The following is a 26,010-nucleotide window of genomic DNA, read 5'->3' as shown; positions in this document are numbered from 1 at the left end:
GATACCAGTCATTTATGTTCTAGAATCGATTCTCATATTAAAATATCAATATTTTAGTAATTTAGGGTAAATTTGTAGTTTATCATTAACAGGAACACAGTGGAAAGAAATGGATGCTTTACATCCACAAACAGCTGAGACGTGGCTTGCGATACATGTGGCAAGAAAGTGAGGTGTTGTGGCAACACCACTAACCTTGTCAAACACCTCAGAGTCAATCATATCACAGCATATGTTGAGGCGAACTGAAGAGAAGGAGTGGGATAGGTGACATCTCTGACGGAGTCCTTTAGTGCTGCAGGCAGGCAACATGTTCAAATAGCGCACAACTTCAGTTTTTTTTTTTTTATTTCTATATGATGAATTCTGCATTATTAAGTGCTAAGAATAAGTAATCTGATGTCCAAAAACACTTCAACAAAACTAAAAACTCAGGAAGGGGGCGATTACATTTGCACAGCACTGTATAGTCAACTAAATGAAAATTACTTTGTTCAGACTCTGTCAATATAGAGCTCGATGCAGATAGAAGGTAAGATAAAAGTGTTACCAGAGAGCGATTATTGAATGTAAGTGTTTATTTGATGGTGGAAGAACTTTCATATAAACTCAGTTTATAACTCCAGCTTCATTTCTGTGGTTTTGCAGGAGAACACGTCGGACTGCGGGCGAGGTCACTCCTTCCGCCCATCCCTCTACACTTTGCTGCTCATTCAGCTGCTTCTGCTTTATCCAGCTGTCAGTCCTCACGTTCTCTCCCTACTACATTAATTTCATTTTCCTGCACTTGTCCTCCTTTTCACCCTCCTTAGCTTCTGTCCCATCCTAAGCCCCCCTCATCCACCTCCTAGCCCCTTCGCCCTCCACCTTGGTATAGTCATAGGTAATTATGGGACTTCCCATCATGGTGAGTTGGAAGCCCTGAGCGCTGCGCTACCCAGCTTGCTTTGGTCTGTGTTGCTTTGTGAAAACAGAGAGACATTTGCGTCCTCACCTTCATATGCAAGATGAGCTACGGTGGTGCTGGACCACTTGGATCATCAGAGGCAATGTCAGAAAAGAGATATCAAGCCACCCAACCACCCCGTCAAGCCTACAACCATCCCACCACCTTCTCCATCCAGACAAGGGAGGGTGAAAAGGACAGGCCGATCTCCTCGTCAAAGACCTCCCACCACAGACTGGAGAACTGAGGTTGCGTGTCCACCTTCACCTCTGTCTGTCAGAGGGACAGCAGGACTCCTCCTCCTTCTCCTTTCCTCCATCTCAGAGTCTCATCGCTCTGTCATTTGCCTCTTGTAAGAGGCTGTGGACCATTCAGCCAGTAATAGCCACCATAGAAGAAAAATAGCAGAAAAATAAAAGAACTGTTAAGTATACAAAATGTCACGTATAAACTGCTGAAGTGATGAGTATTCTAAACATACAGTATATTTAGGTTTTAACATGAAAAGGAAGTTAAGTGTAAAAAAGACATGAATTAGTTTATGCGCTATATCTACTTGCCAAAATGAGATATACTTTCGTGTGGTCTTATTTTTATAGCCAAAACACGAAGAGGATATGGATTTAGATTTAGGATAAAGCTTGAGAGGAAGAGGAGACACTCGGCAGCTGAATGCTGACTCATAATTACAGATTAATGCTTTTAAAAGACATCCACTGGGGATTAACGTAATTACACAATGGTAATCTCATTTTCTTGAAGTATTTTTCCTCGTACTTACTATTTGAGGTTAGTGCTATCTGGCTTTTATTGTAAAATATGAATCAGTGTTCGGTTGCTGCAGGAACTTGTTGTGTAGTATTCTCCTTTACGATTAATCGACCACGCTGACCTCGGGTTTGGACTGATGTTTAAAGGGGGGAAAAAAAAATCTCTGCACCCTCTGATGAAAAAGCTCACCTCTGCCACTCCTCATGAGGCTTCTCCAACAACCTCGACTAACGCTCCTAACCGCGATTTGTATTCGTGCTTTACTTTTGTCACACACTCAAATCTCCCCGCCATAGTAGTTCCAGTTTTTTTGTCCCTTCCTTTCTTCCTCGTCTGCTTGGGTTGTGGGATGCTAATCATTTTTCTTTTGGTGTGTGCTTCTATTACCTTTGACTGATGCTGTTCAAACTTCGAAACCATTCGCTGCTGGGGGATAGGGGCTTATCAACATTTCCAACAAAAGTGCAGAAGAGGCCACTAAATATGGTGATCATGTGCAGTAAGTAGTGTGGTTGTAATCCATCGCAGTTCATCATTTGATCATGTGTGAAAAGTCATTTTAGACTCCCATGTTTAGGAGCCGCTCTGTTTCATAGTGCCTTGATGCACTTTGTTTTGGAACGCATCGGCTGTATAAGAGTAGAGCTACTGTATAGTACCTTTATAAAGCAGCCGTCTTTGAGGCTTTGGACACTACAGGAGCCTAAGACTGAATCTGTTGGCTAAAGAAATAGCTTTACACAGAGCCATCAAACTGACTGGCTCAGCTTAATGTATTTTCCCCTCTTGGCTGTTGTTGCTGTACTCCTCCAACGCCACCTGACTGTCATCATATGGAGTTACTATACCGTTCCTTTACAAAGCCATGTATAGAGCTACACTATCAGTATACAGCGACTTAACTGGCCATAGAGCTTTTTTTGTGTTGTTTTCTTTTCCTTTCTTTTAGGGCCACCTGACTGCTATAGTTCTGCCTGAATCGTATGTGTTTGTGTGTGGATGTATGCGCGTTAGTTTAAAAACCCTCAAAGGGAATGTCTTTTTAAATGAGTCGTGGAGCGCTCGGGGGAAGCAGTTGTGCTCGTGTAACTGTTTTTCCTCGGCATGTTGCGACAGACAAAAAAAAAAAACAGTGTTGCTGTGGAGAAAAGGGTGGGATTTTATGAAAACAAAAGGAGATCCATGTTGACTGCTTAAATATTAATATACGGGGGCAGAGGAGGCAGAAAGAATGTGTAGTTCATCAGTGTTTTCTGTTTCAAAACCTCGCTAAATGCCTTAGTGTTACGCGTTTGGAGCTCCGATACCCCCACATAACCCTCTTTCTCACACACAAATCGATCCTGAAATATTTCACTCCCCTGGGCTTTTTTTTTTTTCTTGGTGTTATGCAGTAAATATAGTGAGCTCTAATTTTATATTTTTACGTCTCGGAATGATTAGTTATCGATCGATGCCTGTTTGATTAAATGCTTGAAAGTGGGTGGAAGTTTTTAAAATTAAAAAAAAAAAAAAAAGACAAAGAAAAAAAAGCCTTTGACCTTCGATGTTCACATCCCACCCAAGACTTGCCGTAGTATTGCTCAGGTGGGATGATTCACTCGACATTTTGAAGCTTAACTAGACACTCTGTACAGTCGTAGGTACTATTTGATGTGACAAATGTTGCTGGCACAGTAACTGCAGCTCAGCTCTGGACAAATCAGAGGAAAAACAAAATTCATACTGTTAAAGACAATGAAAATCAGAATGAGCATTTCCAATGTGGCCCGTTACTATCTGATGCTGGATGCAGTTTCACTTTTCTGCCATCTGTTTGTCTCTGTCCTGTGCCACTATTCTGTCTGTATTTCTCTATTTCCACTGTCTGTAAATGAACGCTACACGTGCCTGTGGAAATGTACCCCCTGCAACTTACTCTCCTTTTCCTGACTGTGTGCGCACACAATCTCACTCCCAAACTGAATACACTCTGTGCACCTGCATTCAGACATTATGCACACACACGCACACACCTATAAGCAACCATGTAATGACACTGACTCATCCCCCGCTGGGAGATGTCAAACACCAGGAAGAAGTAAGCCAAGGACGTCACCTTCCAGGTGTTTTTATTTTATTTTATTTTATTTATTTTTTCGTGAGCGGACGGGATGTCAGAGGCAAGCTCAGGGAGTGGGTCTCCACAGAGCATCACGAGCCTGGTAAACAGAAGGCCGTGGGAGAGACATCTAGTGACGTCTGTGTGTGCATCCTGATGGAAAATAGCTTCCGAAGGGACACACACGTCTGATTTCTGTGGTTTGACAAATTTAATTTTGCCAAAAAAAAAGGGAACATAAATAGATAATTGGACCAGCTTAGGGGACGAGAGGAAGGGGTCAGCTTTAAAACATCACCCTAATGTAGATTAATGCGGGTTTTCACGAAGCGTCTCCCTTCCCCTTCACCGACCCTCGCTGCGACCCTTTGTGTTGGTGCGTCTATGTGGGAAAGACACGTGTGTATGTGATTCTGTAGTCTGTAGTCTGGTGCTATGTGACCATGTTTGACACGTGTGTGAAAAAAATAACAGCAACAATTTAGAGAGAAAAAAAAGAAGCGTAAATTCAGTCAAACTTTCAGTGAAGTTTAAAAAAATATAGGAATACAGCACTGTTGATAAGTTTGAGATCTGATGTCAAAATGTTTTCTCTTTTTTTTTCTTGGTTTTTCTTTTCTTCCTCGTACGTGTGTGAGTGTGAATGTTTGTATGTGTGGAAGATTTAGCTCCTTCTTTTCTGGGCACTAGCCCATGTCGTCGCTCCATTCTTTTGTACAGATGAAGCTTAAAAAGAAGAAGAAGAAAACAAAAAAGAAGAGGGCAAAATTTGTAAAATATTGTGTCTGTGACTCCTTGTAAAATATTTTCAAATTGTTTATTACAGAGAATCAGTTATTAAATAATGTTCATATTTTTCACTTCATTTTATTGTGTGGTGTTTTGTTTTGTTTGTTTTTTTTGGGGGGGGGTAGAAAAATTTCCCCAGTAAAAATTCCAATCTGGCTGGAAAATCTGAAAGAGTGCGTAGATTTTGTAACTGTTTTTGTGTAGGTTTTAAAGATTTTCCTATTATAAAGACAGCACCACATTGCTATTCATACTATTCTAAAGTCATTAAGTAATAGATAAACAATTAAATGACAGAAAAGTTCCTGCTTTTCCACAATCTACCCATCTATCTATACAAACATCAGCTGGGTAATGAACTAAACTGTAATTTTACATGTTTCTCATGTACTTTCACTGGGCTGACCCACTTGAAGTTGAAGCTGTTTGTGGCCCGTGATGTAAAATCAGTTTGACGTTACCTGCTTTAACTCCTCGGTTAAATAGAAAACACACAGTCTGTCGAGAACCAAGCAAATATATAATAATTATAATGATGCTTTATTAAAAATATTCACTTCTAACGCCGGGATGAGACGATCAATACAACCCTGGTGTGTGTGAGTTCAATGTGTAGGCAGCTAGCATTTGGCAAACATGGTGCAGAGACATGAAAGTGACCTGCAGCCTGCTCTCTTTGAACCTTATTCTGTTTGTGCCATTTAGACACATCACGAACATTTCCATGTTCATAACATGCTCCCTTCTGATTGCTTCATAATTACAGAGTTTCAGTGTGTGACGCATAAAGTACTGTACGTAAACATCAAAGTGTCATTCTTTTATTAAAACTTGGGTTCAGTTATACTGAAAAATGGTCTTTGGCGAATTTAAGGCATCGTTTGTGCTGCTTTCAGGCAGTTCTGTGATGATTACTGCAAAGTCAGATAAACTGCATTAGGACAGAAACACTGAGACATAAAAGCAGCACATGTTTAACACATTTCTATCTTGCTTCGCAGCCTTGACCAGGTGCCCGTTGGAAGACTTGCAGTTTTGTGTGCACTCAACAAACACTAAAACAACCACGGTCATTTTATATGATGTTAGTGAACTGTAGCTTCAGTCACCTAAATTAAACCAAAATTACTCAAACTAAATATTTTACAACAACGAAACAGGAAACAAAGTTTCCAGAGTGGAAATAATGGACGCTGGTCAGTGATGTGGGAGAACCACGTGTCGTTATCCTACACGCCTGGGTTCAGTAGTCGGCTGCAGACTTGAGCTTTGCGTTTAGTGTACAGATTCAAGACTGACATCAGGTTTTCTCATTTAAGAAACAATATTTCTCAAAAAGCTTCAGGCTTCAACCTTTTAAGGAAAAGTTCATCTGCTGTCACCATTAGAAAAGGCCCGATTTGCAGACGTATCAAAACATACAAATCAGGTTAAGCATTGGGAATACGTGAGTTCAATTCTTCACAAGTGATTAATGCGTTTGCCTATGCGTGACCGCATTCTTGGCGATCGCGCTGCTAATGCACAGCAAAGAGCTTCACAGCGTGTTAAGGAAGTCTGTAAGAGCTTTGTGCCAAGTGTCTGGGTCGTCCAGGTAACAGGGGTGGCCTGCTCCCTTCATCACCACCACTTTGTGATTGGCCAGATTGCTCAGGTTACGGAGCGACACCTCCCCGAGCTGATGGTCCTGGTCACCGTAAACGATCAGTGATGGGACCTGGACACAAAAATCACAACAGTAATGAAAAAAAGAGCCCTTTGCAGAGTGATTTCCACTGTCCTTTTTCTCGCATTTGAAAATCTGTCTCTCTTTTATTTGTTTTTAAATTCAAACCCATAGCTAAAGGGATTTTGCAGATGTCCTAAATTTCACCTCAAGCTGGGAAAAAAAAGGAAAGAAGGAAATCAAAACAAGTCCTGTGAAAAGCTAAGACTAAAAGATTTTAGGTGTAACAGATTTATGTGTCTAGTAGTCAATAAGAATTATAAAAGTGAGAAAAACTACAGTCTACAAGTAAAAGGTTATAAAAAGCATTTATTTTTGTACCATTTTTTTTAAACTGGTACAAAACATTGATCAGATTACTTCATCAGAAAACCTGAAGAACTTGTGAATACAACTTAATCGTTTCCCAGTCTCCCACATCTTCACTGCTTTAAAGTTCCGAACCTTCATTTCAGAAATACACATGAATGCAGTTACTCCGGTTTAGTTATTTTAGTTGTAACACACTTTGACACTTAATGACAGCATAAATGTTTGTTTTATGCTTTTTTATCATCAGTAAGTTGCATTCATTACTCTATTGTCCATCTTTTGAGTTACTCTGCTGCTCCGATGTCTCTTCGTTTGCTAAGAGATTGCTGAAAGTGGAGATACAAATACAGAGGCCTGTAACAACCTGTCACAAAAGGGACAGGAGCAGGTTCTTTGTATCAAGCACAGAGACCCTTTGGGTTTTTAATGATTTCAGAATCAGAAAGGGTTTTATTGCCAAATGTTGAGCAGGTCTACAACTTTAGGAAATTGCTGCGGTACTTAGCGCAAACATACTGTCAGAACCAGATTTGCTCTGCTCCCTGGGTTGACCAGCTTCTTTGTTTTCTAATCTCCATCTTATTTGTAAAATAGCTAAATTTCATTTATCCGACTTTTTTTTTCTTAAAATCTTTAGGATCTTTCTTGTAAAGTAAAACTTGGTCACTTAACATTCCCCGTTAGCTGTTTAACTGTTATTTATAAAACCAACAGTGTGCCTTTTAAAACACTTAATAAAAGATTAAATATGATATCCGAAAGTATTCTCCACAAAACATCCTTTAAAACTAAAAGCCCTCATTATACAGAAAAACTGCTCCTGTTCGTGCCAATCTTCTTGCTGCATTATAATTGCTGAGACTTTAATGTGTGAGCTGAGTCTTTAGAATATTGTTTAGATTAAAATAAAAAAAAGAATGTACAACTTCTGCATTTAAACTGTTTATAAAGGAAAGCAAATTTTGTTAAGGTAAGTGCTTGTTCTAAATTAGTAAATTAGACAAATCACTTTTCAGGCTAATGTGCCTACAATTGATTTGCCATTAAGGCATTTCTGAGCTGCATGAAAGCCAGTGGCATCTGTGCAGGTAAAGTCACTGTCTCTTTTAAAAAGAAGAGTTGGAAAATTGGATGATATTCACAGCTGCTCAGGTTATCCTTTAAAAAAGGAAATGACAGTGCATATACTATACCAACAAAAAACTTTTGCAGGAGAGGAACCTACAAAGGAATATCAAGCAGAGGCATATCCGCACACACAGACTCTCTACCTTTACGCTCTGGTACTGCTCCGCTGTGAATTTGTCCGTACAGATGGGAGCGACAGGGATGTAGGCTCGCACCAGAGCCTGGTGCTCGAGGAGGAAGGGCAGGGAATACATCCCGCTTAGGGATGGGCTGATCACCACCGCCGGGGTTAGATTCAGCTGCTCACACACCTCTTTGAGGAAACCTGCAGGGGCGGGTGTTCCCACTGACGCCGGGGCTTTGGCCGATTTAGACCGACCAAGTTCTGTGGAGAGAGGGGAGGCATGAGAAAAGAAGAGGAGGAGAGGAGTAAGGTTTGTTGATGGAGACTGACTTATTAACCTAATTACTGTCCCCAAGGCAAACATTTTCTTTTGGGCCCATGCTGCCTCAATGATCTATATAAATTCTAGAGTGCCTGCCAGATCATCACTAGAGGCTGTCAAAGCATGAGACAAAAATACCAGATTCTAAAAACAAGCAGAACACGGGCTGTAACAATGACTCATGGAGGCAATTCAGTTCACTTCAAATTTGAACCCCCATGCACATTTGACTTTCCAAACAAAGCCAAAGTCCCGATGCCAACTGCAAATACATATCCATAAATATAATGCAAAAAGTTAAAGTTTCACCTATGAAAATAGGTAAAACGACAGGACACAGCTAGCTTTAAAAAAGCTCTCATAAAGTTTGTAATATAAACAACAATAAGAAAGTTAAGAAACAGAGTTTTTGAGATTTCTAAATCATGACTGTGATTTTTATTTTTGTTGAAAAACTTAAATTTTAAAAATACAATTTTTAAGCAATAAATTGCAAACAAAAAATTAAAACAAGTTATAACTCATATATCCCACCTGATATTTAATTAATATGTTTTTCATTTTCAGAAGGGTTAGCATAGGGCCACACAATTGGGTATTACTGTCAATAGTCCAAGCCCAATTTAATAGTTGCGAGCATTCAAAACAGCGAAGAGCCAAAAGTTTGACCCTGAGACTTTTAGGAGCTCTTTATGTGCCGGTGGCAGCCTGTTGCCTTGCTGCGCTTCATTGGTCATGCTGACTTTTCAGTTAAAAGCTGAGTGACGGAAGGAGATGGTGTTTGTTCCCTGACAAACGCACCTGGCAAGTCGATGGCAACCGCGCGGCAACCTGCTTTGGCCAGCGTCTCCAGAGTGCCGATGCTGAGCCAGTTTTCTGAAGAGAAACGTATGCCGTGAAGAAGCAGTACCGACACTTTTGCTTCTCCTGTCACAGGTTCGCTTTGTCTGTAAAACAGTGGCGCGTTGCAGCTCTCCACCTGCACTGTACCCTCCGTCATTTTAACAGCTGCCATCCTGAACAACAACAGAAGAAAGAGAAAGCAGTTATTTCACATGGTTTTCCACACTGTTATACCTCCCATTTTTCCTTCTCTTTAATAATATTAGTTCCTTCAGGTGGAAAACTCAATCATCTTCTATGCCGCCAGTTTCTGTGAAGCGCTTCTCTTGTCTCTTGACAGAATTAAAAATCACTCCAAGAGAGGACCATATTTCTTTGGAGAGAGAGAAAGTCTTGTGGAGATGCTAAAAAATAAAATTCCCAACCATAATGGGTGTACACCATAAAAATGCAATGATGTAACTTCATTTGCTTTGTTTTCCTTACAAAGTGCAAGCACAGAAAGATAAACTTCATGTAACATTTTTTAGCACAATAATGATCCCAATAATGAACACACTGTCAGTCTGGTAAAAGCATATCTGATAACACTATCAGTCATGAACTGGTCTCCACAGAGCTCAGACTTCAACATTATCGAAGCAGTGTGAGATCATCATGATCAAGAGAGAACAGAACAAAAGCCGACATCAAAAGAAAAGCTTTGAATGTCATTCAAGAAGCCTGGAGAACTATTAATACACTATTTAAAGAAATTACAAGAAAGCTTGGCTAACAGAGTACAAGCTGTGCTGATTAATAAAGGTGGTCATACTAAATATTAGTATGGCCAATTAGAATAGTAAAAACTCTGTTTTTGGCTTATAATCTGTATTTCTTTGTATGAAAGAAATACAGATTATATATTCTGGTGATTTACAGAAAAGGTACACGTTTCTGTAAATCACTGTACCTTTTCCCACATTTTTCAACCAAAATATAGAAGACCAAAAGTTTTGCACAGCAATGCAACATTTTTCCCCTCTCCGTTGATAAATATGGTGATTATTTAACTGAAAATATAATAAACTAATTTGAAATACTATAAAATCAATGGGGTTTTTGCTTTATTTATTTTTTTACTTTAAACACTTTGTAACATGAGTTTTAATGAAAGACATAACTGCCTGTAACTGCATCACGCGCCTACAAATGTGGTTATGTTGCCTCTTCATGTTCATGTTATATGTTTTGTTACATTTCCGTAGCAACAACCCCCAATTACTCATCGCTCCACCCCTTTTTAATCCACTGACCGTGAATCAGAAAGTCCGATGACAGGTTTACTGCTCCACGCTTACTAAGTACTTATTAGTCCACCGTTTTGTTGCTGTGAGTTTGTCCACGATCCACGTGCTTTCAAAGATCAGCGTGGACTTAATCGGATGTTCCACGGACGTATAATCAGCAGACAGAAGTGTGTGCGCAGCTGCGGGTTAAACAAGTCGGATCAAAGTCCAGATTAGATCTTTTTTATTTTACATCGAACTCGCCTATCTAGGTGTTTTTTACTCATCATTCAAAACACACGTGGCGACAGAATAACAACCCCCTCCTTCCCTTTTCTTACCCGACTGTGAATCTCCGATGATTAATGGTGCAAAACAGAGAAAGTCACACAGGTTCTTGAACCAGCTGCAGCTTAGCTTCAGTTTATCTCCCGGAAAACAAGAGAAAGAGAAAAAACAGTGGAAATCGCCCTACTGACGTCTAGCGTCTGTGGCGAGAATTGCGTTTATTGTGGCAGAAAAAAAATTACAAGTTTTCTGTTTTTTCCAGGATATTGAGCGTAATCCTGGTGCAAATATTTATATATCTGAGGGGCATGAAGAAGGTTCATGAACAAGGACCAATGTGCCACTCCTCATCAATGATTAATACATGTATTGATCGGCTGTGTTTTGGGGATTAGGGCCACTGTTTGAGCAAAGGCGCGACGCTGGCGTGTGGGTGGTCGTGATTTAGACTTTTTGTGTGGATGTTTAACATCGTGTTGAGTTTCTGGGGGTATTTTTCTGCCTGTCAGGTCAAGCTGTTCGTTGTTTGAAGTTGACAACGGCATCAAAAGAGAGGCGATTTTAGAGCAGAGATCTCGTTTTGACCCCCATAACGTGATTATAATAGTTTTATTTTTCACCGATTCAAACAATGAAACCGTTTCTGCAGTGCATTCTCCTGACTGTCGGAGTGGTCACTGGTAAGTTTGATTAATTTCTTAGTTATTCTGTCTACTTTCATTATTTTTGGTTGTTTAAATCTATTTGGTTAAAGATGATGAGGCCTATTTACAGACTGAGCACTTTCAAAACAAATAAACTATTTTAAAAGACAGCTATTTTCATTTTGACAGCACCACTATCAGTATGTGATGGATTTTTATCATTTCATTAGTGTATACTGGCAGTATCTGTGTTAATGGGGGCCTGTTTGAGTTACCAGTTGTTTAACTGTTGCTGTTCAAACCTTTTCTGGATATCTGCTGTCTCAAACTAGCAGCAGAGCGTTGGTCCAAAGGTTATATGTGTCCAGGCTCCTGCCCAAATATTCCATGTGGTGCCACTGCTCTCCAGTTAAAACCAGGACTAAACAGATGCAGATACTGCATGGTCCCCACATCAGTCTGTAAGCATTATGTTTGTGGTTTTGTTATACATGAACAGGGTACCGCAGTCCTCTGAATGACTTCCAGCGCTCGGAGGGCCGAGAGCTCGTTCCTACCTCCTGGAACTCTGCTCGAGTGCAGATTTTACCAGGCCTGAACCTTGAGGACTGTGCCACACGCTGCTCACAGTCACTGGACTGCAGGTAAACAACACACTTAAACTACTTAAAGATTACGGTTTGCAACAGGGCTTTGCTTATAAATTGGCCAAGAACTTAAAACATATTCTCATAATAGATATGGATGTCATTGTCACTTTGGGGATTTGGAATTGGGTGAAATTTTTTTTGATATATTTTGAATTCTCTCTAATTCACACAGGGTCAAAAGTATACACCCCCATTAATAGTTAGTAAATAGAAGGTGCTTCTGATTGAAGTGCAACTTGGCAAGTTGCACTTCAATTAGGGGCTTTTTTTGTTTTTTTGCCGTCAACAAGCTTCTGAGCGCTGGTTTAGCTCAGTGGGTTAGCAGGCGACCATATCCCATATGACTGCAGAGAAGTACACCGAGGTTTGAGTCCCACAGCCCTCTCCTTGCTTTCCTGCCTCTATCCAATAAAGGCTAAAAGGCCAAAAAAAATCATCTTTAAAAGAAACAGGCTTCTGGCATAATTCTGCATCGATATTTGACCACTGTTCTTGGCATAAATGTTTGAGTTCATTTAGCTGACTTCTTGGTACGGCCAAGGCTTTTGATTTCCTTAGGGATTATTAAAGTATTCTGATTCTGATTAAGCATAGTGCACAAATTTTCAGTAGGGTTAACATCAAGGCTTTGGAAAGTCCATTCCAGAAGCTTAACGGAGCCATTGCCAAACAACTGCAGATTCTAAGATCATCAGTTTAAACAACTGCACATAAGTACAAGCTTTTCTGATGTGTCACAATTTTCCTAAGGTCCAGAACAATCTTATCCTTAGATGAAAGGAAATTAGTTAGGGTGTTCAGAAGCAACCCAGGAACCGCCAAGAACACCTGACTCACCATTCACAGTTATATCGCCAAGGACTGAAAGAGTGTCAACCAAGAAAGAAGCCCCCGTTTCAAAATTGACGCTTTCATGCTGACTGAAATGTGCAGCTTTCCATACAGACAAGCCAAACGCCTTCTCGATTAAAGTTTTATGGTTAGGTGATACAGAAATTTAGCTGTTTGGCTAGTATGACAAAGAGGAGAAGGTGGTGCTAGTATCATCCTCTGGTGCTGTTTTGCTGCCAGTACAACTGACACATTGCAAAAAGTGGATGGAATAATGAAAAAGGCAGACTACCTCCAAATTCTTCAGCTCAAATTAGCAACTAGATGGTTGAAATTACCAGCAGGACAAACTCACATGAAAAATCTTTTGAAGGATAAAGTAGGCTGACATTAAACTTCTGGAATGTTTTTCCACAACAAAGTCCTGACCTCCTGGACTATAAAAATTTGTGGACTATGCTTAAAAGCCGGATCCGTGCCAAGAAACCAACCAACCATTCTGAATGAGCTCTACCAGTTCTACCAAGCAGAGTGGTCAAATATTCAGCCAGAATTGTGCGAGAAACTTGTTGATGAAAACCAAAAGCATCTGGTTGAGGTGAAACTTCCTAAGAGACATTCAACCAAATATTAATGGTCAATTAAAACCTGTGCACCCAATTCTTGTTTTTTAAAGTCATTAAAGATGTATGCTACACAACCATTCCACCCTGGAATGAATGTCTAGCCTTGTAGATATTTATTAGTAAAAGGCTAGATGATGTGAGGCTTTCCACCACAGAATGAGTCCTTATTCAGTCTGGACTATCAACATTGTCATTGCAGCTTCTATAGTTTTGCCATCTTAAGACTAGAACAGTAGATAATAATGGCGGGCCATTACTATCTACTGATATTAGGTAATTGCCAGCAACATCGACATTTATAAATGGCAATAAATTTAAAAGAAAGAAGAAGAAATGGGAGAAACACTCTTCAAACACATCATATTGCCGTTTCATAGTTTCTAAATATAAACTTTCCTGTCTGCAACACATGTTTGGAGCACCAGAAACACAACAAACAGTGAATTGTGTCCCTGAAAGAAAACGAAATCAACCGATATATCAGAATAGTCTTAAATGATTAAATATTGGTATTGATATCAATATTAAAATCTCTATCTTTACCAACCGGGGTCTAGTTAAGACAGCATTTATTTAATAATGCTGCAACAGATATATCGGCAATCAGCTGACATGTCATCCCTGCCAGTATATCAGTCGGGCTTTCATTATACTGTCTGTTAAATGTTAAACATAATATTCTTAAAAATAACTTTAAAATGTTCACTGATTAATTTAAAACACTTTGAGTTTAAGTTTATCCTCTGAAAGTAAAGATCTTTGACGTGAAAATATTTCTCAACATTAGAGCTTTCAACTATGAGACTCGTCCAGTTGTCACCTGTAAACATCTGCCCTGGGTGGGTGATGGCACCAATGCAGAAGTGAAGAGAAACGTGAACTGTGATCTTTATGAGAAGAAGGGTAAGAGTCACATCGGTGATATCACAGAGATCAGTGCTTCCTGTCGATACTGTAACCACTGATTGTTTTTTTTTATGCAGTCTATGTAAGGAAGTGCATTGTGGGTAAAGGGGAAGACTATCGAGGCAAAGTGTCCACCACAAGAAGCGGACTCACTTGCCAACAGTGGTGGTCCAAATTTCCTCACGATCACAGGTGAGTTACATCTTCACTGTACTGGAAAAAAAACATTGTGAAGATAAAGTGCTGCATTTCACTTTCAGTTCAGAGGTGAACAACAGCACAGCTCTATTTATAATTATTTTCCAATTGTGGGAGAGAGATGAAGAGGTGGGAAATTCACGACGAAGAAACTTTCCTGAATAACCGTGTCTTTCATTTCCCTTAAAGCCAGACTGAAGACAGAAAGCCAGAGTGCATTACTGCTCGTACCCCTTTCACTGTTGTGGTATCTGTAAATTACACTGTTTTTAAGCCTTATTTCCACCAGTGTGGGTGCCTGTTTTCTTCAGAAAAACTGATAAGCAAAATATCATAAGCAGTCTTCAAAGCAAAGTAAGGAGCCAGATCTTTTCTCTGTACCTGACAGCGATTAAATTGTGATGAATATCTGAGTAATAGCCATCAGGTGGCCAGCAGTTCTCTAACTACACCACCGTGAAGGAGGTGTACAGGTGCGCCTGATAAAACTGCAAATTATAGCAGATTTACATGTGATAACCAAAACAAATTTATGTCAGATATGTGTACTCTTCAGCTTGTAAAAACCCACTAATACATCCGTAAGTGTTTAGGCTTGAACCCAGTCACTTTCTGTCATAGTTGTCTGAATCCATTCCCTCGGGCTTAAGAACAGCTGCAGTTTCTATATTATTCATCCACACTAGAAGTTGACACTCCCAGATTAGGGAGTTGTCACTTCAACTGCATTATTTGTTTTATTTTAAACGACCAGTTGTACCAAAGTGTATGACTAACTGAAAAATTTTTTTTTTTTCTCAGGTGGACTCCTACAGCTACCAATGGTCTGGAGCTGAACTACTGCAGGAATCCGGATGGGGATCGGATCGGTCCGTGGTGCTACACCACCGACCCGGAGCGACGCTATGAAAGCTGCAACATTCCCCAATGCAAAGATGGTACATCCCATAAATTACCACACATCACCCTGCTTATCTAAACTGCAAATGTGAGATTTGTAAAGCTTTACGTAAGCTTTATTTCCTCTAAATGTCTCGTAATTAGCACTTTAATTTGGTGGAGCTGGAAAACTTGTTACTCGTTTTTTGGCTTACCTGCTGATAGCAGTGCGCTTAGAATAGTTGCTGTTTCAAGTTGCCTCATGAATAGCTTCAAGTTTCATTCTTTAATTGTGCTTTAAGAAAATTATTCAGCAATTATAGAAGCTGTTAAAAAAAGAGTGGGGCTTTCTGTATGTGTGTTTCTCTTTACTTCAAGCATCTTTCACTTTGTGAGTCATTCTGCTTGCAGAGGTGTGCATCACGTGTAATGGAGAGGACTACAGGGGCCAGGTTGACCACACTGTGAATGGCAGAGAGTGTCAGAGATGGGACCAGCAGTACCCTCACCAACACATCTACCAACCTGAAAAGTATGCAATCATTACTACTGTTTTGTTTGCACCCGAGTTACACAACAACACATTTTGCTGTTGCACCTGAACTATTTAAGTCATTTCCTTTTTCCATTTCCAGGTGATAAAAACCTGCCTATGTGTATTTTTCAGGTACCCTGATAAGAGTTTAGATGACAACTACTGCCGTAATCCTGATGCCTCTCCGGTGCCTTGGTGTTACACCACTGACCCTGAGGTGGAAAGGGAAAACTGTGACATTAGCCGATGTAGTAAGAGCTTGCATTTATTGGACCTTTACTGGACCAACTCCTATAGTAGAGTCTTTACTTTTACTTTTTTAGAGAGAGAAAAAGGAAAGGCAAAAAATCTCCATCCTTTCTTTCTTCTCCAAAATTCAGTATCTTTTGGATCTGTTTATAGGCGAAATTGCTGGCTTATACAGTGAGTAAGATAATTACTAGATGTTACTGTAATGTTTTCTCTCACTGTATAAATTTACTGGATTAAACTTGTGGCTTATTTGTTTGTTCTGTTCTTGTCAGTGGGTCCCTCAGGCAAGAAAGAGGAAGCCAAATTGATTCCAGTAGTACTCTGAGACACAGTGGGATTAGAGAGTCTCATTAAGTTGCTGTAATTAAATCTAGAAAAATCACCTTTTCTGTGTTTGTACAAATTGCTTTTAGAAATGTGAGGCATTTCAGGGCAGACGATGATTCTCTTTAAATGAATCAATTTAAAAAAGTGTTTTTTCATCAATTTAAGCCATGTATAACAGGCTGTGTTTGCCAGATATGGTGGCTTCAGTTGTAGTAGTAATAGTAGTTTTATTACACCCCCTCCCCCCCCCCCCCCCGCCTTTTTTTTCTATGACTTTTTGTACTGCTTTTAATTCCAGTGTATTTTTGTAGGTCTTTGTAACTCTTGCCTATGAAAGGCACTTTAAAATGTTGCTAACTTTTAACATTAGCTAAGAGTTTTATTGTTTTTTTGTTTTTTGTTTTTTTTGCTTTTTTGTTTGTTTTTTTAATTACATTCATGACATACAGGCCCATACTTTAAAAAATAATTTTAATTCTAAAGCAGGTAGATGATGGCCACATGTGGGGTTTTTTTTATACACTCAAGGACTAAGAGAGAACGTGAACAACCAGCAAAACAAATCAAATAAACAGGGCATTAGTGTTCTCCCAAAAATTTCAACAGAAGTTGTGCAACCTGGGGATTTCCAATGAGAATCATTGACACAAAGAAGATCACGATAAAACAGTGCCATCCTGTGGTGTGATTAGTATTATGTAACATGTTATTATCCTTCACAAACGTGGAAACCACAGTGTTTTCCTGAGCTTCTTGTGTTTTCACTGTCACTTTCACATCTTAGTTTTCTCTTGATTTTTATCCTGTTTCTTTAGGTAATTATTCTCCTCTTTTATATCTGTGTTTATTTGATCCTCCTCTTAGTTTCTCTCTGCCGCTGTAAATCAGCATCATTTGGTCCTTAAAGGTGATTCATAAAAAAATGAGGTCACATTGTTCTTTTATCTCATGAGACTATTCCAACAAACTTTAATTTTCTCCTGCATTTTGTTGATGTTTATGTCATCTTTAACCTGTTCCTTCTCTCCAGCTGAAGTTCACGTAGAGAAGCGCCAGCGCTCCAGCTTCACCACCAAGTGTTTCCGTGGGCGCGGGGAGGATTACCGCGGGAAAGTCAATGAGACCACGTCAGGCATCCCCTGCCAGCGGTGGGATGCCCAGCAACCCCATGAGCACCCCTTCTACCCAAACATATATGAGTGCAAGTAAGCGTTGATCGCCGTTAAGGTTAACCTTGTCATCAAAAAAAAATTTTTTGTTGTCACAGCTTGTTAGTTTGATAGTGCTCTCGCTGCATTGCACATGAATATTGATGTCAAAACGTCATTGCAGTGAGATTTCTTGCATCTTATTTCTCTGCTGCCAGTTGACAGTAGATGATGGATAGTCAGTAATTCTCCATTAAAAGCAGATCGCTCTCAGAGTGGCAGCATGCATGTGAAATGAATATTAAACTTCTTTGTGATGCTGTGATCGCTCATCATGCCAGAAGTGATTAGCAGCATTTCCTTCATTCATTTTCAGTAGACTTTACAAGGGTGGGGGGGCAAGAACTTAGTTATTTCAGCGTGATCTCCGTGTCTCTACACTAACCCGGCACAGTGTGTCAGTGACCAGTAATTTAATGCATCAATGATGAGCTGAATCTGTCTTACATTTCATCCAGGGGTTTGGAGGAGAACTACTGTCGTAACCCAGATGGGTCGGAGGCTCCCTGGTGCTTCACATCTGTCCCAGCGATGAGGACTGCTCTCTGCTTGCAAATCAAACGCTGTGCAGACGACATAGAAGCTGAGGGTATCAGCCTTCTTCTCCATTTTAATATGAATCCAGCGAACAGGCTCCTGTTGGCATTAATGAATAAAGATGACCTTACGATGCAACGACTGTATGAATATTCATATGAGGACATGCAGGGCTGTAATATCAATGTGATGAAGATCCCTCCAGCGAGAGCCCCAAAACCCTGGAATATCTGACGAGTCGCCAGAAATTGTTTCTTTTTTTCTTTTTCTCAGTTTGAACATTTAACTATAGATGAGTTAATTTTTTTTTTTTTAAAAAGCAGCATAGAGACAATTTTGGATGCTTACATTATTTTACTCTGAAACAAAACAACGAAATTATTTCTCAAAAAACAAAAACTACTAGGGGCAGGATTTTTCTTCACTTTGGTCTTCAGTTCTCTCTCCACAGACCTTCTGTGGGATTAAAGTCAGGCCACTCAGTGAAGTTCACTTTGGTCTTCTTAAAAAACGACATTTGTTTTAAGCCGTTGTCGTCTTGGAAGACAAAGCGAAGTCTTCACCAGAAGTGACATTATTACTTGATCTGCCACATGGGGTCCATTCCTTTGCAGGCTTCTAGTAATTGTCTTCTTTTAAACAACAATTCCTAACTTGGCTAAGTCTAGTGTCTTGGTAGCTGTTCTTAAATTTTAGAGACATCTCTCACGAGTCTTTAAAATCTTTTCTCCCTCTGCCAGGCTTGTTCTGTGTGGCTCTTTGAATTTCCTGATGATACTTCTCACTCTAATTCTTGACACTTAGAAAGATTGTGAAAACTTTGATTATCCATTTTGTTTTAACTTTGATTTTGGCACAATGCTTTCTCAAGTGGCAGCTCACTTATGGGTAAATTGGAAGAGGTTTACCTCAGGTTTAACTTTATAAAGCTCAAAGCTTGTAATATAAAAGTTAAATCACACCATTGCACAGCAGCGGTTTGTGCTATGGCTCAACAAAAAGGTCAGTTTTCAGGGGCTCATAATATGTCATTCATTTTTTCCCCTTTAATAATTTAATTATAGTGTGCTAAAAGAAATGATTTATGCATTGTAAATAAAACTACCATGTTCAAAATGACTTTCTCTGTTAAATAATTAAATAATTTATCTGCATACCATTATTATAATGCAGAAATAAGAAACTTTGTAATGCCCAGAAAAATTGGAAGAGTTCACCTCAAATGTAGCTTTGATTCTAAATGAAGACAGAGTGCAGTGTTGTTCTGCCCCATTATGCTCATTTGACAGTCTGCCATACTTAGTAATGGCCGTGGCGATGATGATGATGAAGTCTTTCGTCTTCTTTCCAGACTGTTACCATGAAAACGGAAGAAACTACAGAGGCACTGTGCGTAAAACTCGTAAGGGCATAACCTGCCAGAAATGGAACGTTAACACGCCTCACAGGACAAAGTAAGATAAACATTTAAGTTTTTAAACAGCAGAGGATTTATTTTATGCAAATGTATGACTATGACCACTAATTGGCTTTATATTGAAACTGTATCTGCACTTCATACTAACATCGAGTGGGTTTTGTTTTCTGTTCGAACCGATGAATACATTAGAAAATGTACTATTAAAAAATAGGCTCTATACTTTATATTTTATTAAGGTGGTTTGTAACATAATAGTTGGTAAAAGTGTCTTGAGTAAGAAAAAAGGAATAATATTGTTACAAACAGATGGACTGTCATGTTTTCAGCATTTTTAGCATGCCTATATATTTTAAGAGATCTGTGTGTGATCTTCCAGGATAAACCCAAGAACGCACCCAGATGCCAATCTGACAGAAAACTATTGTCGCAACCCAGATGGTGACCATCACGGACCCTGGTGCTACACCACAGACCACAAAACAGAGTTTGACTACTGTGCCATCAAACAGTGCGGTACAGATCTTTTCTACCTGTCTCATGTAGCACTTTATTGGGCTGTGTGGTGATGGTTCATCCAGAGTTTGAGTTTAACATTCAGCCTGTTGGTGTTTTTGCACAGCTGGGGAGAAAGTGTCTATCACTGAACCAGTAGGTTAGTTGAGCAGGCTTTCTAATATATTTCAAACATCTGCAAAATATGTTTTACAGTAATGAGTCGCCTTTTTGTGATCACAGAAAAAGTGGAGTTTAGTGAGTGTGGAAAGAGAGAAGACCGGGTCCATATGAGTCCCATAATGCGTATAGTGAACGGGATTCCTGGGAACTCACCTTGGACGGTGAGCCTAAGAGACAGGTGAGTCTGACAGCTGATGGTGTTTAACAGTTCTAGTAAAAGGCTCTCTGCTATGCTGGATGTAACCTCTGACCTGTGTGTGTGCAGAAAAGGAAACCACTTCTGTGGAGGATCCCTGGTTAATGCTAGATGGGTGATCAGCACCAAACAGTGCTTCTCCTCCTGGTAAGTCTGGTTCTTTTAAAAGTGCTCTCTGATTCCACACATCTAAAGTTTTTGGCATTTTTGCAAATGTTTATTCTTAATAAGCGTTAGATGAGAAAACTGATTCCAGTTGTATGTCCAGTCACAAATAAAAACAACTCCACGTTAGCATTTCAGCGTGCTGCTTGTCTGTACTGGTTTAAACCAGATGCTTGTGTAAAATACTACAGAGAGAACAACAATGGCAAAAGACCAGAGATTATTTTGCTGTTTGTGTGTTTAAAGTAGCACAAGAGCATGAAGAAGACTGGGTTCATTGCAAAACATTCATGCAAAATATTAGAGCAGTAAAGAGAGCATTGGCAGCGTTCACCTGTTCAGCTGCTCTTGACACAAATATTCAATCAGCCAATTGCATGGCAGTAATTTAATACATTTACACATGGACAAGGTCAAGATGACGTCGTTGATAGAAAGACAACGGTAACTCAAATAATCACTTGTTACAACAACCAAGGTATGCAGCAGACACACAGCAGTCTGTCGACAGCAGCGGCAGCAGACCACACCGGGTGCCACTCCTGTGAGCTAAGAACAGGAAACTGAGGCTACAATTGATATGGGCTCCCCCTAACCGGACAACAGAAGATTGGAAAAATGTTGCCTGGTCTGCTGAGTCTCAATTTCTGCAGTGACACTCAGATAGTAGGGTCAGAATTTGGAGTAAACAACATGAAAACTTGAATCCATCCTGTTTTGTATCAACGGTTCAGGCTGGTGGTGGTATGTGATGGTATAGGAGATCTTTTCTTGGCACACTCTGGGCCTCTTAATACCAACTGAACATTATTTAAGCACCACAGCTTACCCAAATGTTGTTGTTGACGATGTCCATCTTCTGATCAAACTGGTTTCTTGAACATGACTGTGAGTTCAGTCTACTTAAATGCCCTCCACAGTCGCCAGAACTTAATCCAATAGAATCTGAATGTGGTGAAGGCAGAACGGGTCCTAACCCAGTTTTAGGAACGTAATTGCTACCTAATAAAGTGGTTGTTGAGGGCATATAAAAGTGTGAAATTTAAATTAAATCTCTAATAGGTCTGACTTACTGTTAGACTTTGGATATTTCTAAGACATGTCTAAATTTCTCAGTTCTCAGTTTCTCAGTTTAAAAAGCTTCAGATTTACCATCCAGATATGATAGAGAGAAAAAGCCGTTCATTTAAATCTCATCAGGAAAGTAAATAAGTATATTTCCAAACTTTCAAAACTCAAAAATGCTTTGATACATATTGATAGTGCTTAATCGTCTGAATGTGTGCATAGCTACGTTGACCTGCCTGGATATTCAGCCAAGATGGGAACTCTGTTTCGTGATCCTCAAGAAGGAGAACCCGGTGTGCAAACCATCCCTCTCACTAAGATTGTTTGCGGACCTTCCGAGTCTCAACTGGTCATGCTACAACTGGAATAGTGTGTACTGTCAGGTCCCACCACACACACGCACACACACACATGCATGCATATGTACACAGACATATACCTAAAAGTCCTCCTGACTATTTTTCCTCCTCCCTTTCTTTCTGTAGCCCGGCCGAGTTTAATGAGCGTGTCTCTCAGATTTGCCTCCCTCCTGAGCGCTACATTGTAAGCGAGGGGACGAGGTGTGAAATTGCAGGATGGGGCGAGACAAGAGGCAAGTATAATCCTTCGGAAGTGCCGACTTCATGCATTATCCTTCTACTTCGAATAATTAATAAAAGGTGTCTTTCCTAGAACGAGCATCTTGTTTCTCCCCTTGAAGTAATGTTTCTTCTAAATGAGGGCTATCCAGGCTACTGAGCAACAGATGGCACTGCTATTTTCAAAATCTTTCAACAGCTGTCCAACTTCCTTTTCGTTTCACTGTGCCTCTAAATACATTAGCTGCTAACTAATTCCTTCTTCTTAATCTTTTTCAAGGGACTGGTAATGAGGCTGTCCTCAATGTGGCCCACATGTCTGTTATTAGTAACAAGGAGTGCAACAAATACTTCAGAGGTCGTGTTCGTGAAAATGAGATGTGCACAAATGCCTTCCAAGCTGGAGTAGGCGCGTGCGAGGTACGTATCTGCGTAAGAGTGGTGGACCATTTCAAAACTTTGCCGCTGCGATGTTACAGGAGAAATGCAAGGTCCCCTGCTTGAAGTGGTTTCTTAACCAAGTCATAACAGAAACACAGCACTGACCATCTTTGGTATTAATAGCTGTAAAAATTAATAGAATAGTTTGATGTTTAAAAATGGGAAAGTACGTGCTTAAACTGTGAGTTTAAGAGACACTGTTTAAATGTTCTCTTAAGCTGTGAGTTTATAAGGTCCTGGTAGGTGGATTTCATTACCTTTGGGCAGAGCCGATCCAGCTGGTTCCACCAGCTGTTTCCGCCGCTGTTTGTGTTAAGCTAAACTAACCAACTGCTTGTCTAGCTTTGTGTTAAAAGTGCAGATACTTGAAACCCCCGGCAAGAAAGTGAACACAAGTATCTTCCCAAAGTGTCAAACTATGTTCCTTAAGTGCCACAAAATAACGGCGTAACGTGTTAGGACTTAACGCTTCAAATACTGATGGCTGGAAAAACTGTTTGATAATGAAAGTTACTTTAAGCAAAGCGCATACAGTTATTTATATGTTCCTATAAATCAAACACAGTCACCAGTTGGATAATGGAAGTGAACTGGACAAGATGTGACTGCAAGATGTTTCTAACTTCAGCAGTGACAGTCAGTCATAACAGAGACAAATAATGACCCCGGAGTGTTGTTCCTGTGTGTCTGCAGCGAGACTACGGCGGACCTCTGGCGTGTCAGAACACGGACTGTTGGGTACTCGAGGGGGTGATCATCCCCATGAGGCGCTGTGGACACCCGGGGCAGCCCAACATCTTTATCCGCGTGTCTATGTATGTGGACTGGATAAAGAAAGTCATGGAGATGGCTTAGAAAGAGAGAGTGCCGTCAAACACATAACTGATTATTCTGAGTGTTATCAAAACTTGCGAGACCTTTTCATGGGCTGAACATGTACACATTTCCTCTTCTCAGATGCCTCTTTGTCTATAAAATCTATCCCTAACACAAATCCAGATTTATAATTAGAATGTGTTATATGACTTGTATTACTATTACATTACTATATTATGAAAAAAAATGTTTTGTAGTAATGCATCTTTCGGGATTTCTTCTGTTATGTCTGCATTACATCTGCATGATTTAATGAATCCTTTCAGTCGCAATAACTAACATTAGGTGGATCAGAATCCAGGTTTTTTTTTCCCTTTTTTTTTGGTTGCTGCTGGCAGCCAGAAACCAACAGATATGCCAAAATAATAAGAACTCAATAATCACGCATGCTGACATGCAAAATAAAAAGCCATGCGGAAAAGGTTCATCATAAAAATGTGAGCTGCTTTTCAAAGTTTTACTTTGATGAGATTTTTCATTTTTATTACCACTACTTTTCCAGTCTTTATTTGCCTTTACCCTGATAAATGTTTATCTGCTCACAACTACTTTTTCTTTCTTTCTTTTTTTTAACCTTTTTTTGTAATGTTTATGCACCACAAACAGGGATTAAAGGGCTCCTAATTTTACCCGTTTTTGCACCAACTTCTAAAAAGATTTAAAAGCTTTCAAATGAATCAAATCAAATATAGCCTTCGAGGAGTCAGAGGAAAATATCGTCCCTAATTAACTTCCAGTTAGAGCAGGTGTGCAGAGGTTTAGGGCACAGTTTCGGAGTTCCTAACATCCCCTGGAAATGCACCCTTTATTGCAAAACTGTACGCCTCCCCTGCTCTCCCTGGCAATGAATGGAACTCCGAAATACCTTCTTTGCCCCCAGCCTCTAAAGAAATCCCTCCTCTGCCTGTCTTTTGATGCCTGCCCCCACCTCTAAAGACATGCCTTTGTGCCTTATGCAGAACTGTATGCGTTGCACATTCTTTCTAGTTCTATAGGAGGATTTTTGTAACGCGGTCCTGATGAGCCCACGGAATTTAGCTTAAATAAACCTCAAAATCAGAGTCCAACTGAATCTCAGACACACCACACGCCGCGGAAGGCCAGTGAACTCTCTCATACATTGACACACACGCATAATTTCGCTCTCGCGACCCCCCTCCCCACCACCACCACTACCACCTCCTCCCCCTACCTCTACCTTCTCCCCCCATTCTATCTTTCTGTGTCTTTCTCAGTAAAACTTAAACTTTTTTTGATCTCAGATAATCCCAAGATTTATGTTTATATTTGTTTGCAGAAATAGAACCCGATAAGAGAAAGCATAGACCGCGTTCCTGTTTAACTGATGATGGCCAGTTATGCTCCTGTTCTATAGAGTGTTTGGAAACAGCAGACTGGCGGTTGTGATTTCAGAGTCATCCTGCTCACTTTCATTTAGTAATATTTATAGTAGATGACTAATGAAAATTTGTATATGACTACCAGTTCTAAGTAACTGTTGACAAAAGCTGCTGGGAAACCCGACTGAAATCTGTAATAAATGCTGCCATAAAAAGAAAATGCAGATGTTTTCTTCTTTATTTTGCTTTTGTGTGTTTTATAGTAATAACCTGAGACATATAGGCTACGTTTGGTTGAATTATTATTATTTTATTTGTTTTCTGGTTTCACAAGATGTTCAGTTTAAGAATGTATTAATTACATGATGAAAGTGACACTGCAAATCACCCAAACTAATCTCAGTGCTTCATCTTTTTTAACTTAAAGCTTTATATTTTGGTTGCACGCCAACGTGTTCACCTGACATGACTCCGTGAGCGGTCCAGTGGCAGCAGCAGCTGCCCCTGGAATGTGTATTCACTGCGGTGGTTCAAACATTTCCATCCAATTTTATCAGTTTGTGTAAACGCAAAAAGTTACATCTTGAAAATATATTATTTTTAGGGTTTTTTTTCCAGCTGCACACAGGCAGCATGTAAAGCAGAAATCCACACAGAAAGGCATCTTTTAATCTAAAAATGCTCCATGTTGACTTATTATTTCATTATTATTATTTGAAAATAAACAGTTGTATTTTTTTTTTTAATAACTGGGCTACACTTGTTAAAAGTACTTGAATACAAAATCCAAAGATTGCATCTAATCGCAACTTTTTGCGTGCTCTGTAAGTTTTTCTGCTGATGACTTCAAATGCTCTTTGCATGTAGCACAGTTTTTGAAATGAGCTGAGCCGGGGTTACATTTTCCCCTAAAGAAAATGTATATGATAGTGCTGCTGAGCAAACTTTGTTCTTCTGAAACTCCATTTGATGTTTTATTCCTTTATGACACAGTTAACATCTCTTAGCACTGTAGGTGGGGAGATAACAGAGGGACAGAG

General features: G+C 39.7%; 3 protein-coding genes across 9 annotated transcripts in view; 2 read left to right on the top strand and 1 right to left on the bottom strand.

Moving 5' to 3' along the window:
- cacna2d2a (calcium channel, voltage-dependent, alpha 2/delta subunit 2a) overlaps window positions 1–4,318 on the top strand; it is a 173,090-nt gene extending 168,772 nt beyond the window's left edge. For all 5 annotated transcript variants that reach the window (XM_085160113.1, XM_085160110.1, XM_085160114.1 and 2 more), the window contains one exon: window positions 649–4,318. In XM_085160113.1, coding sequence (XP_085016239.1) covers window positions 649–771 — 123 coding nt within the window. In that variant the 3' untranslated portion in view covers window positions 772–4,318. The remainder of the gene's footprint in view (window positions 1–648) is intronic.
- abhd14b (abhydrolase domain containing 14B) lies at window positions 3,040–10,800 on the bottom strand. 2 transcript variants are annotated; one of them, XM_085160149.1, is made up of 4 exons: window positions 10,672–10,800; window positions 9,021–9,235; window positions 7,917–8,158; window positions 3,040–6,324 (listed from the first exon to the last, which is right to left on the bottom strand). In XM_085160149.1, the coding sequence occupies exons 2-4, from the start codon at window positions 9,232–9,234 to the stop codon at window positions 6,145–6,147; spliced, it is 636 nt and encodes a 211-aa protein (XP_085016275.1). In that variant the 5' UTR covers window position 9,235; window positions 10,672–10,800; the 3' UTR covers window positions 3,040–6,144. The 2 variants fall into 2 exon arrangements, with proteins under 2 accessions (XP_085016275.1, XP_085016276.1); XM_085160150.1 differs by lacking the exon at window positions 10,672–10,800 and adding an exon at window positions 10,358–10,382.
- On the top strand, window positions 4,969–25,190 carry mst1 (macrophage stimulating 1). 2 transcript variants are annotated; one of them, XM_085160122.1, is made up of 18 exons: window positions 4,969–5,038; window positions 11,762–11,906; window positions 14,157–14,272; window positions 14,353–14,467; window positions 15,275–15,411; window positions 15,764–15,884; window positions 16,020–16,138; window positions 17,497–17,671; window positions 18,133–18,263; window positions 19,563–19,665; window positions 20,008–20,144; window positions 20,251–20,283; window positions 20,367–20,484; window positions 20,572–20,649; window positions 21,958–22,104; window positions 22,221–22,327; window positions 22,594–22,733; window positions 23,448–25,190. In XM_085160122.1, the coding sequence occupies exons 1-18, from the start codon at window positions 4,984–4,986 to the stop codon at window positions 23,607–23,609; spliced, it is 2,139 nt and encodes a 712-aa protein (XP_085016248.1). In that variant the 5' UTR covers window positions 4,969–4,983; the 3' UTR covers window positions 23,610–25,190. The 2 variants fall into 2 exon arrangements, with proteins under 2 accessions (XP_085016248.1, XP_085016247.1); XM_085160121.1 differs by lacking the exon at window positions 4,969–5,038 and adding an exon at window positions 10,803–11,298.
- Window positions 25,191–26,010: the final 820 nt, after the last annotated feature.

This window comes from Neolamprologus multifasciatus, chromosome 5 (assembly GCF_963576455.1).
Source record: "Neolamprologus multifasciatus chromosome 5, fNeoMul1.2, whole genome shotgun sequence".
NCBI lineage: Eukaryota > Metazoa > Chordata > Actinopteri > Cichliformes > Cichlidae > Neolamprologus > Neolamprologus multifasciatus.
The sequence above is the reverse complement of the archived record's forward strand: the minus strand, read 5'-3'. Positions and strand labels throughout refer to the sequence as shown.